The sequence below is a fragment of the Furipterus horrens genome, unplaced genomic scaffold, assembly GCF_987537825.1.
Source record: "Furipterus horrens unplaced genomic scaffold, mFurHor1.1.pri manual_scaffold_5, whole genome shotgun sequence".
NCBI classification, from domain to species: domain Eukaryota; kingdom Metazoa; phylum Chordata; class Mammalia; order Chiroptera; family Furipteridae; genus Furipterus; species Furipterus horrens.
The window spans coordinates 188,033,679-188,048,222 of record NW_028327175.1 but is presented as its reverse complement, the minus strand read 5'-3'; the positions used below and the strand labels follow the sequence as shown (position 1 = coordinate 188,048,222).

Here is a 14,544-nt window from a genome sequence, read left to right as displayed (position 1 = left end):
AAAATTTGCATTTGTAATACATTACCCGGCGAAGCTGGTGCTGCTGGTAAGGGACCACGCTTTGGAACCAACTAATACGAATGCTGCATTAAACCCCGTTATTCCCATCTCTGAACACTGCTCATCTAAGGAGGTACATACGACTACTCCCCTAGGAACCTCAAGAACGGACCCAGACCGCCCAACCCCAAAATAACCACCTCACGACCTCCCACCCGCTCCCAGCCGGAACTGGTAAAAAGAACCTACACCCGGCGCCGGCGCATCCCAGCTACGCCATTTCCTTCCTACTAAACCCCGCCCACTCCGCGTCGTCAACCCGAATAAAGGCAGGCGGCCCAATAGGCGCTGAGTCACGTGAGTCGAGCGAGATCTCGCGAGAGTTTTTAACCTCTCGCGAAACTTCACCCGCCTGTCTTCCTCCTCCCAGTGCCCGGCTTTCTTCCCCTCCCCCTCACGACCGACGGAGTTCTTTTCAGACGAGTCGCCTTGTTGTCGTCGCGGAGGTTTTTCCTGCTGCTGTCGCCGCTGCCATCGCTGGGCTCTTTTGCCCCGACCCCTTCCCACCGCCCCGCCCCCAATCCCACGCAAGGTAACGAACCCGGTGAGAGAGAGAGAGAGAGAGAGAGAGTATAAGGCCTCGCCGGGCCGCGGCCTCTTGCGAGTCGTAGGAGGCCGGAGGCAGAGTTGCCGGCCGTGCTGGAGGAGCCTGGGCGCCGGCGAGAGTGTTAAGAACCTCGGCCTCCTCTCCCACCCAGAGTTGAGCCCTGAGCGGCCCCGGCAGTGCTTGAGGCCTCCGGGCTGTGGCGGAGAGCCTGGCTACATCGGGGACGCCGTCGGGTGGGGTTGGGACGCGGGAGGCCTCTGAAGGACGCCCTGGGCAGTTTCGGGCGGAGCCTGTTCGGGTGTGTGGGGTCCCGGCCCCGCTGGCGTCCGCTCGCTTCGTGCGTTCGGTTTCCCTGGAAGCTGGTGTTTGAATTTGGAGGCCAGGCTGTGGCGGGCTTTCAGGTCTTGGATGGATGGGGGAGCAGCCCGGCTTGCTCTCACCGCCTTTGAGCCCTTCCAGGTTCCAGGCTGTCGTTGGACGGGGACTGTAGGACGGGAAGGGTCCTCTGAAACCCAGTGCGTTTGCGTGGTCACCGAGAAAGGTTCTCTCGTATCTTATTCTCCGGGGAGAATGAGCCGGATTTGGTGACAGGCACGATCCCTTAGGATGCCTGAATGGGAGAGGACTTGGGCTGTTTCTCTTACTGAAGGAAATACACCTGCTCGGAGGAGAGCTTCTAAACTCATTAATTGAATAGTACGTGTGGAGACAGTTTTTTGTGTAGTCAGTCTACAAGCCAGTTATATTTGGTTTTGGAAGTATTCTTTAATGCTTAGAAATATTTTTTTCGGAGTCTTGACTCTTCCAACAGATTAGTGCTTTTTTGGGGGGGGGTGAGGATATAATAACCCTGTTAATTGAACCCAACACAGTGCCATCCTTATTATAGGAGTTTAAAGAAAATTAGAAATTTTCTTTTCCCCTCATCACTTAGTATTTTCTGTTTCTCATTATGTATAGAATTTATCTGACATGTTGATAATATTCAGAATCCATTCCCTTGAAGTTGGTGGCTTGGCTCAGAGAAACAGCTTTTCTCTGAACTGACAGTAGAGGTGATGGTGCTAAACTAAGCTGCAGTGGATTATGAGTTGGGAGCAAAATTGGTAAGGTGAATAAAGGCAGACAGGGAATTATTTTCTTTATGGCGTTTTTTGTATTGTTCAGTTTTCATGGCCTCACCCTTTTTTCCCTCCAGATGTCGGAGGATCTAGCAAAACAGCTGGCAAGCTACAAAGCTCAACTCCAGCAGGTTGAAGCTGCATTGTCTGGAAATGGAGAAAATGAAGATTTACTAAAATTAAAGAAAGATTTACAAGTAAGTATGAAGGAACATTTATAGTTACGTTATTCAAAAAAGAGTTCTTCTGTGTTTTTCAAATGATTTATTGCTTAGCATTTATAGATATCTAAAGCACTCCTTCGAGGTGGTGTTTACCCCTTCCCTTTGTGTATAAACCCATGGGAATATATGGCTTGTAGGGTGTAGAAGTAAGGTTGTTGCTTCCTCAGTTTGCATACATGAAAATGAGTGAAGCATTGTCCTTTGTTATGTAAATCTTGTATTCTCATAACTTTTAAAAATAATTTTATTTTAGAAGTCTGTCAGACTTATTAGAGAAGATACATATAACTTTACAGTAGAAAGTACTTTTACATTTAATGATCTGGCAAAGGAAATTTAGTTCAAAAAGTAACAAATTGAAGGAGAAAAATAAAACCTGATGAAGATTCTTTTTGATACCACAAGATTCTTTGAAAATGAAAATGTGTGTGTATGTGTTTGTGTCAAAGCTAGTGGGTAACACCCTGTATTGAAAGCACATTATAAAAATATCTGAAAGATATTTGTTTTCTGCATAAACATTACATAATGTTTGAACTTAAGTATAGGTTTTACAGTGTAGTTGTTGACATTTGTTGAAGTTAGATTGAATCTATGTGAAAGGGATCTTAACTTGTCATAGGAGAGCCCAGTAGGTATGATACCTGCTTTTAAAAACCACTGGTTGAGGAGTGGTTCAAGACAATAAAGCCATAATAGTAAATATCTGTTGTTTCTCAGAGCACTAAGTTGATTAATAATCAACTTAATTCTTTCCTTCTCTTTATCATTTTTTATTATTTATATTTTAGGGATAATAGAACTTTGAACAAATTAAAATTATTTGACATGGGGTCCAGATTCAGGGTTCTAGAAGAGCTTATCTGGGCATAATTAAGATGTTGAATGTTTTCAGGTTCCAATTCTAGAAGTAGGATAAAGTAACATGAAGTTGTGATAGTACATTATTTTTAAAAACCATGGAAAATAGGACCTCTTTTCAATATGTAGATGTCAGGCCAGTGAATTTCAGGGTGCTAGCCAATAAAGAAGAGATGTTTGGGGAGCAGGTTTTCTCTCAGGCCAAATATTTCTTGCCTCAAAGAGAAATCTTGGCATGTCCCTATTATCTTTTACCATTTTAAAAGCACCGTTTTAGCTTTGAAGGAAATGAAAGATTGTGTGCTATGTTGTATATATTGGGAGAAAGGGTCTATGTGGAACTGGATAAGGGGAAGTTGCGAGTGAAAGATGAAACAGCATGATTTTGAGGTCTTTTTAATACATCTGGAATAAATTTTCAGAGCCTGGGCGGAATTGCCTTATAATGACATGATCTATAGTGGTAGTACTGTAGGGGAGAGACCATTGTGGTAGTAGGCCTTGTAGTAAGCATGGGAATGTCTTACTTAGCATTGAATTAATAATGCCCTGGGGGTCATTTATCTGTAAAATATTCTCTCTTCTATAACCATTTAGAACAGTACTATACAATAGAACTTTCTGCAGTGATGGAAATGTTCTATATCTGCTGTGCATTATTGTAGCCACTAGGCACATGTAGCTATTAAATATTTGAAATATGGCTAAGATAGCTAAAAGTCAGAATTTTTTATTAAATTAAATAGCCACATATTGGATGGCACAGGTTTAGAAGCTTAAGTTCTAATATTTCAGGTAGTAATAATACAGAATGCTTTCCTGACCAAACTTCATCACATTTTCTTTTCCTCTTAATCTATCATGAAAGACATTTTCATTTTGGTTTCTAGATTGAAGTTTATCTGAACTAAAAACAAAGACAAAAGGCAACATTTAAGATTAGATAAAATGCTGGAAAGTGTTTTAATGTTTGCTTCTACCTAGTAATTGTCTCCAGTTATAGCTTCTATTTAGCATGGGTTTTAAATTTTTTATTTCTTTTTTTTCTTCTGCTTCCTGGGTTATACCTCAGGTCATTGATATTTAATTCTGTCTTTTATATTTGCTGAAAAGTCTGTTCAGTCTCATTGAGTTTGTGACTTCCTTTGTTTTTTTTGTGTTCCTCTTACGGAATATACTTATTCAGGTTATGAATTTGTTTGACCTTTCATTTATGACAAATAATATTCTGCACTTTTTTCAGTGACTTCCATTTTGCCAGGAAAGCTTCCATTTTTATCTCATATATTGATTTTCTTATAGAATAAATTTACCCAGTAGGCAGCAAATTGATCTACTGAAGTTCTAGTTGCCTTTCTTTTTTACTTAAAAAAAGTGGGTATAGTAAAATCCAGGCTAGCTAGCTAACTAGCTCCCCGGGCAGTCTATGATAATCACAAAAATAATTTATTAAGCTGTTTTGCTGAATAAAACTAGTTCTAAAGGAGGCAGGGGTCAAGTCACTTGTCTCATATATTACAGTGGCTCTCTGCATCCCCGAAACGCCTTCCTTCAGTAAGCAGAGTGCTTGAATGCATCCCTTTTGACCTGCTGATATGTAGATCACAACATCTGATGCTTCCTGGAATTGCCGATTACTGTAACTGCTGCCCATCTGTCAATGAAGGAGCAGTTTCAGAACTCAGACTTGGGGGAGGAAAAGTAATTAATGGTATGTACCTTTAAGAACCCCCTCATACATAAAATAGTTTCTCTGATACTTTGGTCCATATGCACGGTGAAGAAAAAAATTCGGAAGGGTCTTCATAGTTCATTGGGAGGGGTATGTAAAATATAGCAAAGTAAAAGGGCAACTACGGATAAATGCTGTGGATTTTTTTAAAAGTCATTTTAGTGCAGGGCTCTGAAATTTTTTTATAACATGTATAGCTTTTCAGTAGATTTTATGGGTTCTTGAGTCAGGCTTAGATTACATTCCTGGCCCTAAAAGTAGTTAGTTAAAAATGATAGGACTGGGTAATTTACTCTTCTTTATATAGTACATGATATATTGGTTTGGAAATTCTTTGCTTTGTTTGCAAAGGATCATCAGATTAAAAGGTATTTGAATGGCTACTTGGCACCCAATAAAACTTCATTAGAGATACTGCTATACTTAATTTTTAACTCAAATCTGAGTCTTCTAGTTTTCGTATTCACAAAAATTTTTAATTCACAAAACTGACCTTTCTCCAAGGGTTTAACACCCCCCCTCCTTTTTTTAGGCTCAAATACTAGTTTTTCAGAAATAGCCAGGAAGCTTTAGACTTTTAGACAAGAAGTGATTAGTGTTCTTGGGTACTGAACCAGAACTACTATTTATAAAACCTCAATGGGAGCTCGAAGAAACTCAGTACAGAGCTCATTTTTCTCCCAAAACACACAAGGTGATGTTTTAAGGTATTTTATATGGAATAAGGGGAGAACAGGTATGTAGGTTCTTAAATGAAATGATGCATAATATGGATCTTCATAAGAGTACAAATAGAGCAGATAGGTAGCAGATCTATCATTTGTACTATTTAATTTTTTAACCAGCCCTGCCAAATACCTTCAGATGAAGCCAATAAATATAAGCCTCAATTACAAAAAATATTTGCCACACAGAAAGATATCGCTTGCCTGTGTGTGTTAACATTTATTTTTCCTTTTAAATGAAGCTGTGCTAATATGCTTAACATTAAGGTATTCGGATATTTTAAATCTAACCTGGTAACTTGCTTACCCAGATGAGGTAAGCTTTATAATAAATAAATAGGAAGACTAATGGCTTTTTATATATGCCTACAGTATTTTAGTAGAAATATGTGTGAACAGGAACATTTTTATTACTAATAAAGCTACTTCAAATGTTTTGGGGTTATGGGGGGTGTGGGGCATGTTGGCAGTTAATAGTACTGTAATGCCCTGTAAAATAGCAGTTCCATGAAATATATATGATTGTGAATCTAGCTCAGTCCTTAATTGATTCTTTCTCATCTTTAGAGATCTATTCAGCTAAAATTGACACTTAAAAATAATGCACAATGTAAGTTCAAGTCTACCTTGTTTCTATTAGTATTTGAGGTTAATTAAGTTGAAAGGCAGCTGTCTGGATTTAAGTCCCAGCTCTACCACCATATAAAATAACTATCTCATTTTCTACATGGGGATAATCACAGTATCTACATTATAATACTGTTATACATTGCACATACATGTGTAGAGCACTTAAGTGCTATATGGTGAGAGAGCTGTCATCAAAAACGGAAAGAATTTGCTTGTTGAAAATAGGTGATAGTGTGAATTATAAAAATAATGTTATGGTTTTTGTTTTTCCTTTTTAGGAAGTTATAGAACTAACCAAAGACCTTCTGTCAACTCAACCTTCAGAAACTCTTGCAAGTTCAGACTGTTTTGCTTCTACTCAGCCCACTCATTCATGGAAAGTAGGGGACAAGTGTATGGCAATCTGGAGTGAAGATGGACAGTAAGTGTAGAAAAAAACTAACTTTAACATGAAATAATAAAATACAATGGTAAGATGTTTTTATTCAGTTTGAACTACCCTATTTTAATCTTTCTATATAGCCAATATGGTTAATAGAGCCAATGTGATTCTTGGGTGGTTACCATTAATACAGTTTCGTTTTTAGCTGTGAATTAAGTTTTGGGTGCAGAAGAATGGCTAGGATTCTAAAGAAAAAAACAAAGAGGAAAATGAATGGATATTTAAAAAAATAATCTAAATTCTTTTTTCCTCAACTTGAAAATTGAGTGAATGGTTGGCTATCTTAGATGTTTATGAAGAGCCTACACTGAAATTATTCCTATAAGAAATATCTTTTCTCAAAGAGACTGACTAAAGTAATTTAATAAACATGTAGGAGTCTTGCCTGGCAATATATTGATTAGGACTTCCTTTTAGGATAGCAGATGGTTAATTCCAACCACTCTTCTGCATTATCTTTGTCAAAGGCCATTTGATTATAGAACTTTCATTTTAGACACATGTAATAGTTAAATCACTGCAGTATAAGTCTTGTAGGCTGAGTACTAAACCTTTACTCACCTGCTTACAGCCATGATATCTTTACAGGTGTTATGAAGCGGAGATCGAGGAGATAGATGAAGAGAATGGCACTGCTGCAATCACCTTTGCTGGCTATGGCAATGCTGAAGTGACTCCACTGTTGAACCTCAAGCCTGTAGAAGAAGGAAGGAAGGCAAAAGAGGACAGTGGCAGCAAACCCATGTCAAAGTAAGTGACTTCTTAGCATGTCAAGTGTAATCTTCCCTAATTAGGTATTTGAGGTGGCTGTAGAATCTCTGCAGGTTAGTTTAGGGTAAGAAGGTTATAATACTGTTTACCATTATTTTGGAGATTAGCAATATAAGGTCATTCATTCTCTATATTTGTATGCCTAGGTAAGGTGAGGACATTGGGGTTCCCACTTAGGCATTTAATAGATATTTATTAAGCAGGTACTATGTATACTATAACCCATATCCTGAGGTTCCACCACAGTGAAGATTAACTTGGGCCTTGCCCTGACTGAGTTTATTAGTCTAGACAACAAAATTCCTAAAGAAGAATTTCAATAATAAAAGTATAGAAGTTATGAAGGAAGCATAATGGGTACTTTAAGAGAACAAAAAGAAAAGATGCCTAAACTGCACTTAGTCATTAGGGCAGATTTCTTTGAGAAAATGACATCTAACCTTTAGAGATTTGAAAAGAAAAGGAGTTAGCTGGCTAAAGACCTAGAAAATACTTCCTTAAGCAAGCAGTTTATCTTCTGTTTCCTCATCTGTAAAACGGAGACAATAGTACCTATATGATGGGCTTGTGAAGATTAAATAGCATTAATAAAGCATGTAGCATTATTCTTGGTATGTAGTAAGAGTTCAGTAAATGTTCACTTTTGAAAAGGAGAATAAGGTGGGAATGTAGCGGTAACACATTCCTATAGTAAAAACTTGGGGCTTGAGGAGGGCTGATTTGACAAGAGAAGCAGTGAGGGAGTAGCCAGATGGTCAAGAGCTTGAAAGCCACTGATGCATTTCACGTAGAGGAGCTATGATGGGATACGTTTGACCTCTCCAGTGATCACTGGCAGCAGAGAGAGGGCTGCTGCTGCTATAATCCAGGCGTATATGGTGACCTAAACCCAGGGAGCAGTAGAATGAAGATGGCAAAGTGTACAGTTTGACAGCTGTTCAAGAGACAAAATTAACAGTATTTTGGTTAAATTCTGCATATTTGCCACAATTGGCAGGCTTTTGGATCTGTCAAGAATTTTCAAAACTTAAGTTGCTACATAAATATATTTGCATTTAAGAATATTGTCACTTACTAAAATAATTTTTGACTTAAATATCCCAATAAGAAAATCAGCTTGTAGAACATATTTCTCTTACTAGTTTTTGATATTTGTATTAAAAAGCCACATTTAGCTTCATAGTGGTGATTATATGATCCAAAGGAGACTAGATCTTACTGCCTATTTTAAAGACCTTTTTTCATCCTCTTTTTGGTGAGAAGTCAGTTGACTGAGCAGAATTTGTGAGAACTTTAGGCTCTGATCTTATTACTGTTTTTGAAAAACCCCAGTTGTTTTTAAGAATTGTTAGCTATGATTTCCCTTTGTGCTGCTCTGCTCTTTCAATCTGAAATGAAATGAGTTTTATGTTTATCTTAAAATCTTCATACACTTTCCAAATGCAGCATATTACACTTGCTAACTATCCATTTAGAAATTGATAGAAGATTTAGACATCTGTTGACACTCATTTCTGAAACACAACTGCGAAAGCTATGTAGACATCAGATAAAAAGTCATAGTTGAAATAACTATAGTGGGTTAGAGATTACAGTTATGTTTGAAAGTTTCCAAGGGTGCTATATATTTCAAAAAACATTTATTGGTAGCAGTGGGTGATTGGCATTGTTACTGTTTTTATTCATGGGGAGAAGAATGTGTAAGTTTATTAATTTTTGTTCTTTTGTTTGTGTTTTTGCACTGCTAAATATACCCAAGGAAGTCATCTTTTAAATCTTAAGAGTTGACATTTAGTTGTTATATCCACACAGAAAAGAAATGATTGCCCAGCAGCGTGAATATAAAAAGAAAAAAGCTTTGAAAAAAGCACAGAGAATAAAAGAACTTGAGCAGGAAAGAGAGGACCAGAAGGTGAAATGGCAACAGTTCAACAACAGAGCCTATTCCAAAAACAAAAAAGGCCAGGTTAGTAAATCCTTTCATCATACTTTATAAATTTGAAAGGTACAATTGTCATTAAAATAACTTTAAAATGAAAAAGGAAGTACATAGGTTTTTAAAAATATTTAATGATCTTAAATTCAGAGTTCTCTTCAGTCTTTAGTTTGGTTTATTGAAAAAAATCTTCATTAGCTACTGTCTGCAGTAGAAACACTATGAAAGAGAATTTATATCAGGAATTACAAAAGATCTATTTTTTCTTCTGTAAACCAAAATTTGAAAAATTATTTGCTATCTTACCACTTAGAAGGGAGTGTGTTGAACCAAAGCTGCTTTGTTAACATGCCTTAGGCTGGACATCACTGGTAGATTTTATTTAAAAGAGCACTCAGGTTTCCTTGATGTACTTTTCCTTTTAAGTATATTTTGTAATTTTTATTGTTTCCAGAACTAATAAGAATGGTTTCTATTTTGTTTCCCCTAGGTAAAGAGGAGTATTTTTGCTTCACCTGAGAGTGTAACTGGCAAAGTTGGAGTAGGAACCTGCGGAATTGCTGATAAACCTATGACACAGTATCAAGATACCTCTAAATATAATGTCAGGCATTTGATGCCTCAGTAATAAGAAAACTGTTGGATTTCATCTCTGCAGGGCTTTACATTTACCTTTTTATTCTTATATTTTTCTAAAGGTAAATTATTTGTTAGATGAGTAAGGAAGATACCTTGTCATTGTTTGACTTCAATAGAATGAAACTTGAAGAAATTACATTTGATAATTGCTATTCATTTAACTTTCTTCATATCTATTACCAACACAATTCCCTCAAAGTGTGTTGGGTAGAGCAACTTTTCTAGATAGATGCTGCTTAAATAAAGCACTTAAATGAATTGTTGATCTTCCTAATATCAGGCCCCCAGTTACCAGATGGCATATACTTTATTTGTAAAGTCCTAACCTGGAACATTCAGAACCTTCGAACTTGCCACATATTCTAGCCATTCAGTGGAACACCAAGGCAAAACACCAAACTTATACAGAAATCTTCTATTTTTTTCTTCAGCTTAAACTTAGCTGTTGGCCAGTTAAACCTAAAAATATATTAATTTGTAAATGGTAGTCTGTTTTAAGGTTTTTCACTCAATAACTTGTTTTCTAAACCTATTAGGCCACCTCTAAAATTGACCCAGCTTTTATTCTTTTCATTGAGTTTTAGTTTTACATAAGAAACCATGTTTAGGACCAGCTACCTTTTCTAATGTCTTTCTTTTCCTTCCTTCCTTCCTTCCATGTTTGCTTTTTTCCTATGTTGGTTTTTTGCTTATGGTAGTGGTACCATTTTTTTGGATGTGAAATGTTTATATGAGAAAACAAAAAGCTGATGTATAGCCCTGTATACAGTGTAGATACTATTTTTGTAAAAAACAAAAAAACAACCATAAACGGCTAAATTAATGAACAAGAGTACTGAATGTTTCATCATTAAAAATTTGCTGTATTTCTTGTGCATTAATCTGACCATAATTTCCCTGTATATTATGTTCATGTTTAGCTGAGTTTGGAATTTTTGTTAACTAGATCAAGTTGTCAGCATTTGCTGGTGTAAGTGAACATTACAGTTATCCTGAGTTGAGTTTAAGCCAAATATACGCATAGAAAAGTATCTTCCTATTAATGGAAGATGGTGATTTTTTAGGATGTGTTAATTTCAGTTTTTGTATGTTTAACTTTTATTAAATAAAGTGTTTTTAAAATCTCCAGGGTGTGTTATCAGAAAGGTAAAAGTCTTAGCTGCCAGCATTGAAACGATTAAGCCTCGGTGTACTTGAATACATCATTTCCACTGAAGAGCATGAGTATGATAAAGATGTCAATAAATCCTTATGTACTCCTCTTCCTTAGAAGTAAGAAATTGGATTCTAAAAGTTAAATTGGTTTTATTTTAAGGAATTGAGCTTTGTATAGAGTTGTTTGTAAATTTTTATAAGGGGAAAATTTTTTTATTTCATGAGTTTTTGGTAAATTGAAACTTTCAGGATAGTGGTGAGGCAGAATTTTTCATCTTGCTCCTTCACCTCCCAACCCAGAGTACTTTTACTTTCTTTAATTTATGGCCATGTAGGACAGAATAAAAGGTGAAGTGTTTTTTAAATACAAGGTACAAATTACAGTAAAAAAATAGGCCACTTAGCCTGAAAAACTTATAAATATACTGATGTTCTTGTTACTAGTTGTACTAATAATCAGCATATCCTTGGATTGTAATGGAATCCTTGTAATTAAAAAGCACAGGACAGACATCTGGTATAGTTGAGTGACCACATAAAATGGTTTTTGGTGAGATTATCTTAGTATGTTTGTCATTCACCAGGTATTTGTGTGGGCAAGACTTGTGTTGAGACTTGTGCCTTGTTTTACCCTATGGGCTTTCCTTTCTGCATATTAATTTTCCTGGAGGGCTTTGCAGTAGGACAGAGAAGGAATAAAGGTGAGCATATTCTATGAAAAACTTTCTTTAAAAAAATAGGCGTCCTGGCCTATAGGTGTAGTTCAGTGGATAGAGTATCGGCCTGAGAACCAAAGTGTCACTGGTTTGATTCCCAGTCAGGGCACATGCCTGGGTTGCAGGCCAGGTTCCCCATTGGGGGTGTGTGAGTGGTAACACATTCATGTTTCTCTCCCTGTCTTTCTCTCTCCCTTCCCCTCTTTGTAAAAATAAATAAAATATTTTTTAATAAATAGGCATATATACATTGAGGTCAGGAGCCTGTGTTCAAGAACTAGGCATCAGGATGATGATAGTGTCTGGACTAAAAAGGACACTTGAGGAGTACCTGTCTTGTGTTAAAATTGAGAAGATGCTTAATGAGAAGCATCTATACCAACATTACCTTACAAATAAAGGTGGCTAAGCTCTCAGTGTTGTGAAACCAAATATGACACTTGTTCTCATGAAGCTTTGTTACAAAATTTAATGTAGTTTCCTGTTAAGAAAGACTAGACAAACTCGGTAACTGACAGATCCAATGGTTAGTCATTTGGGGCCCCCATGTAGCTATGGTTGCATGCATCTTTTCAAAACTTAACATTTGACTTTGTTGTTATCCAACAGTTCCAGGAAGTAAAAGTCCTAACACCCCCAAAGTAAACCATTTAAAATTTTATTAATCACAGGTAATATGCTTTTTAAATTAATATGTAGAAAGGCCGTATTAGAAGAGCAAGGACTTGAGCCAGACTGCTGTGTTTGAATCCTGGCCCCCTTATTTATCAGCTGTGTGCATAACTCCTCATTGCTTCAGTTTTCTCAGCTGTAGAATGAGAAAAATTCCTATTTCGTTAAGTTGTAAGGATGGGTGCGTTAATATATGTAAGTGCTTATACCTGGCATATGGTAAGCTCTAGAGAAGTGTTTGCTGTTACTGTGCAGTGTGGTAATTGTGAATATTTGATCTTTTTTCCTTAATCTGAACAATAATTCATATTAAAATGCATAGTAATACCCATTGCTTACAATTTGTGGCCCTTAATTATAGACATATTACTGAAATGTCAAATTACCAAACTTAGAAGTAGTATACCCTAGTAAAGGTTAAAATTTTTATACTAGAATGGCATGTTTCTTAATGGGAAGGGAGTACAGGTTATACTTGTTTAAAATTAAAGAGGGATTCCTGAGTACTACCCCAGACCTATCTAGGCTAAGGTGTATCTGTCATTCCACAGGTGATTTTGATGTGCATTCCTGACTGAGAATCATTGTTTTTGGATAAATATGGGGGGGGGGGGGGGGGGCAAAAGTAGGTTTACTGTGCCATTTTAACATTCTTTTGAGTTAAAAAGCTATTGTAATAATAATAACCTGATGTCTTTCCACACAAACTGTAAACCTACTTTTTCCCACCCTGTATAAAAGTTTAATTTTCAAAATGAAGGAAAAATTACCTTAATAAGTGGCAGTTTTCTTAGCCCAATTATGAAGACTAGGCATTAAACTAAAAATGAAATGCATCAATTTATTGCAACAACTCATTTTTTAAAAAATGCTTTTTTTTTTTTTCACACAAGGGTTACCATATGTTTGCATTACAATGCAGTTTTAACTCCTGAGTGTGTTTGCCTTTAATATAGCAAAGGAAAACCATCAAGTAACAAAGGAAAATCATAATTTTTTATAAATTTTCTATAGATTGTAATTATAAAAGGTGACAAATAACCACTTGCATATTCAGCCAAAAAAATATTTTTAAAGCTTTGATTTGACTTTCTGCTTTAATTGGATATTAACTGAAATGAAAATTATTAAAACCAAGGTTTTACATTTGTTAAAATCTTTAGATTTCAATAAATACCTGATGAATTGTATTAAATATACTATGAAACAACCAGTAATATAAATGGTAATTTACAAGTAAACGTGAACATTCTTTATGTCTAGGGTTTTTGAGGTGCAAGCTAAACTAAATTTTTACTGCATAGCAGGCAAAATAACAGGTAATACAGTAGTTGAAATGAACAGAAACCCAGGCAATTGAATCCTCTTATACTATGTTTAAAAAGCATATCTGTGTATAGATAAGTTCTTAGGTTCAGAAACCAATATTGACATGCTAAGAATTTGTTTTGACCTGGCTGGAAATAGTAAAAGAAAACGTAAGATGGAAGATGTTAGATTTCTGTGAGGTTCTTCAGTGGCCGTTTCTCAGCTTATTTCTATAGAGGTGGTGGTTTTGTGGTCCTGAGTGGAGTAAAGCATATTTGAGAATAACACTGGGCTTGTAGTTGACAGCTGAACTAGCCAAAAAAATCAAATTACAGATACTGAAGTTATCCTTCAGTTCCCAGGAAATAAAAACTGGTAATTGACTTCTACCAAGCTCTTCACCAGTTCATTTTTATGAAACCAGTGCAGACTTAAATTACTGGAATTATTAAAATAATAATTTGTATCCTTAGTCTTTTTTTAGTACAGCTAAAGAAGCTATGGTTATACTCATTATGAGAAAAGGTTTGCCTTTTGTTTGAAGGGCTCTGTTTCAGCTTGAGGTCCAAAGTCATGACTGCTGGCTCATGATTTCCCTTTCTTGGTGAGACTGATGTGCTTTTTGTTGTCTCCATCTCCCCCTTCCCCCTTCTCAAGCCTTGTACTCATTTTGGCAAGATGCAGTGAATTTCTGACCAGAGAAACAAAGAATCGGGCTTGGCTGAAAACGCTGGACTCTTAAAAGTCCTTGAAAAACTAAGGGTTGAAGCCTGAGATCAGCAGCTAGGCTGTCTTTTTAAATAGATGGTAATTGTATAATTGTTCATTGCTCAGAAGTATGCAGGAAGCAGGAGTGAGTATCCATGGTTCCTTTGACCAGTTTTTCCCTCCAAAAGCACTGTCAGCTTTCAAACTGTGATGAAGCTGGTATTTTTGAAGAAACTGACTTCTTAAATCCTATTAGGTTGGCCAAAAAGTTTTAGTTTTTTTCCCATAAGATGGCTG

The 14,544-nt window shown here is 36.5% G+C and overlaps 1 protein-coding gene across 2 annotated transcripts; it reads left to right on the top strand.

Moving 5' to 3' along the window:
• Positions 1 to 433: 433 nt before the first annotated feature.
• On the top strand, positions 434 to 10,814 carry SMNDC1 (survival motor neuron domain containing 1). 2 transcript variants are annotated; one of them, XM_090278570.1, is made up of 6 exons: positions 434 to 592; positions 1,806 to 1,925; positions 6,179 to 6,321; positions 6,931 to 7,092; positions 8,926 to 9,079; positions 9,540 to 10,814. In XM_090278570.1, exons 2-6 carry the CDS (start codon positions 1,806 to 1,808, stop codon positions 9,675 to 9,677), a joined length of 717 nt encoding a protein of 238 aa, XP_090134696.1. In that variant the 5' UTR covers positions 434 to 592; the 3' UTR covers positions 9,678 to 10,814. The 2 variants fall into 2 exon arrangements, with proteins under 2 accessions (XP_090134696.1, XP_090134697.1); XM_090278571.1 differs by lacking the exons at positions 434 to 592; positions 1,806 to 1,925 and adding an exon at positions 4,464 to 4,524.
• Positions 10,815 to 14,544: the final 3,730 nt, after the last annotated feature.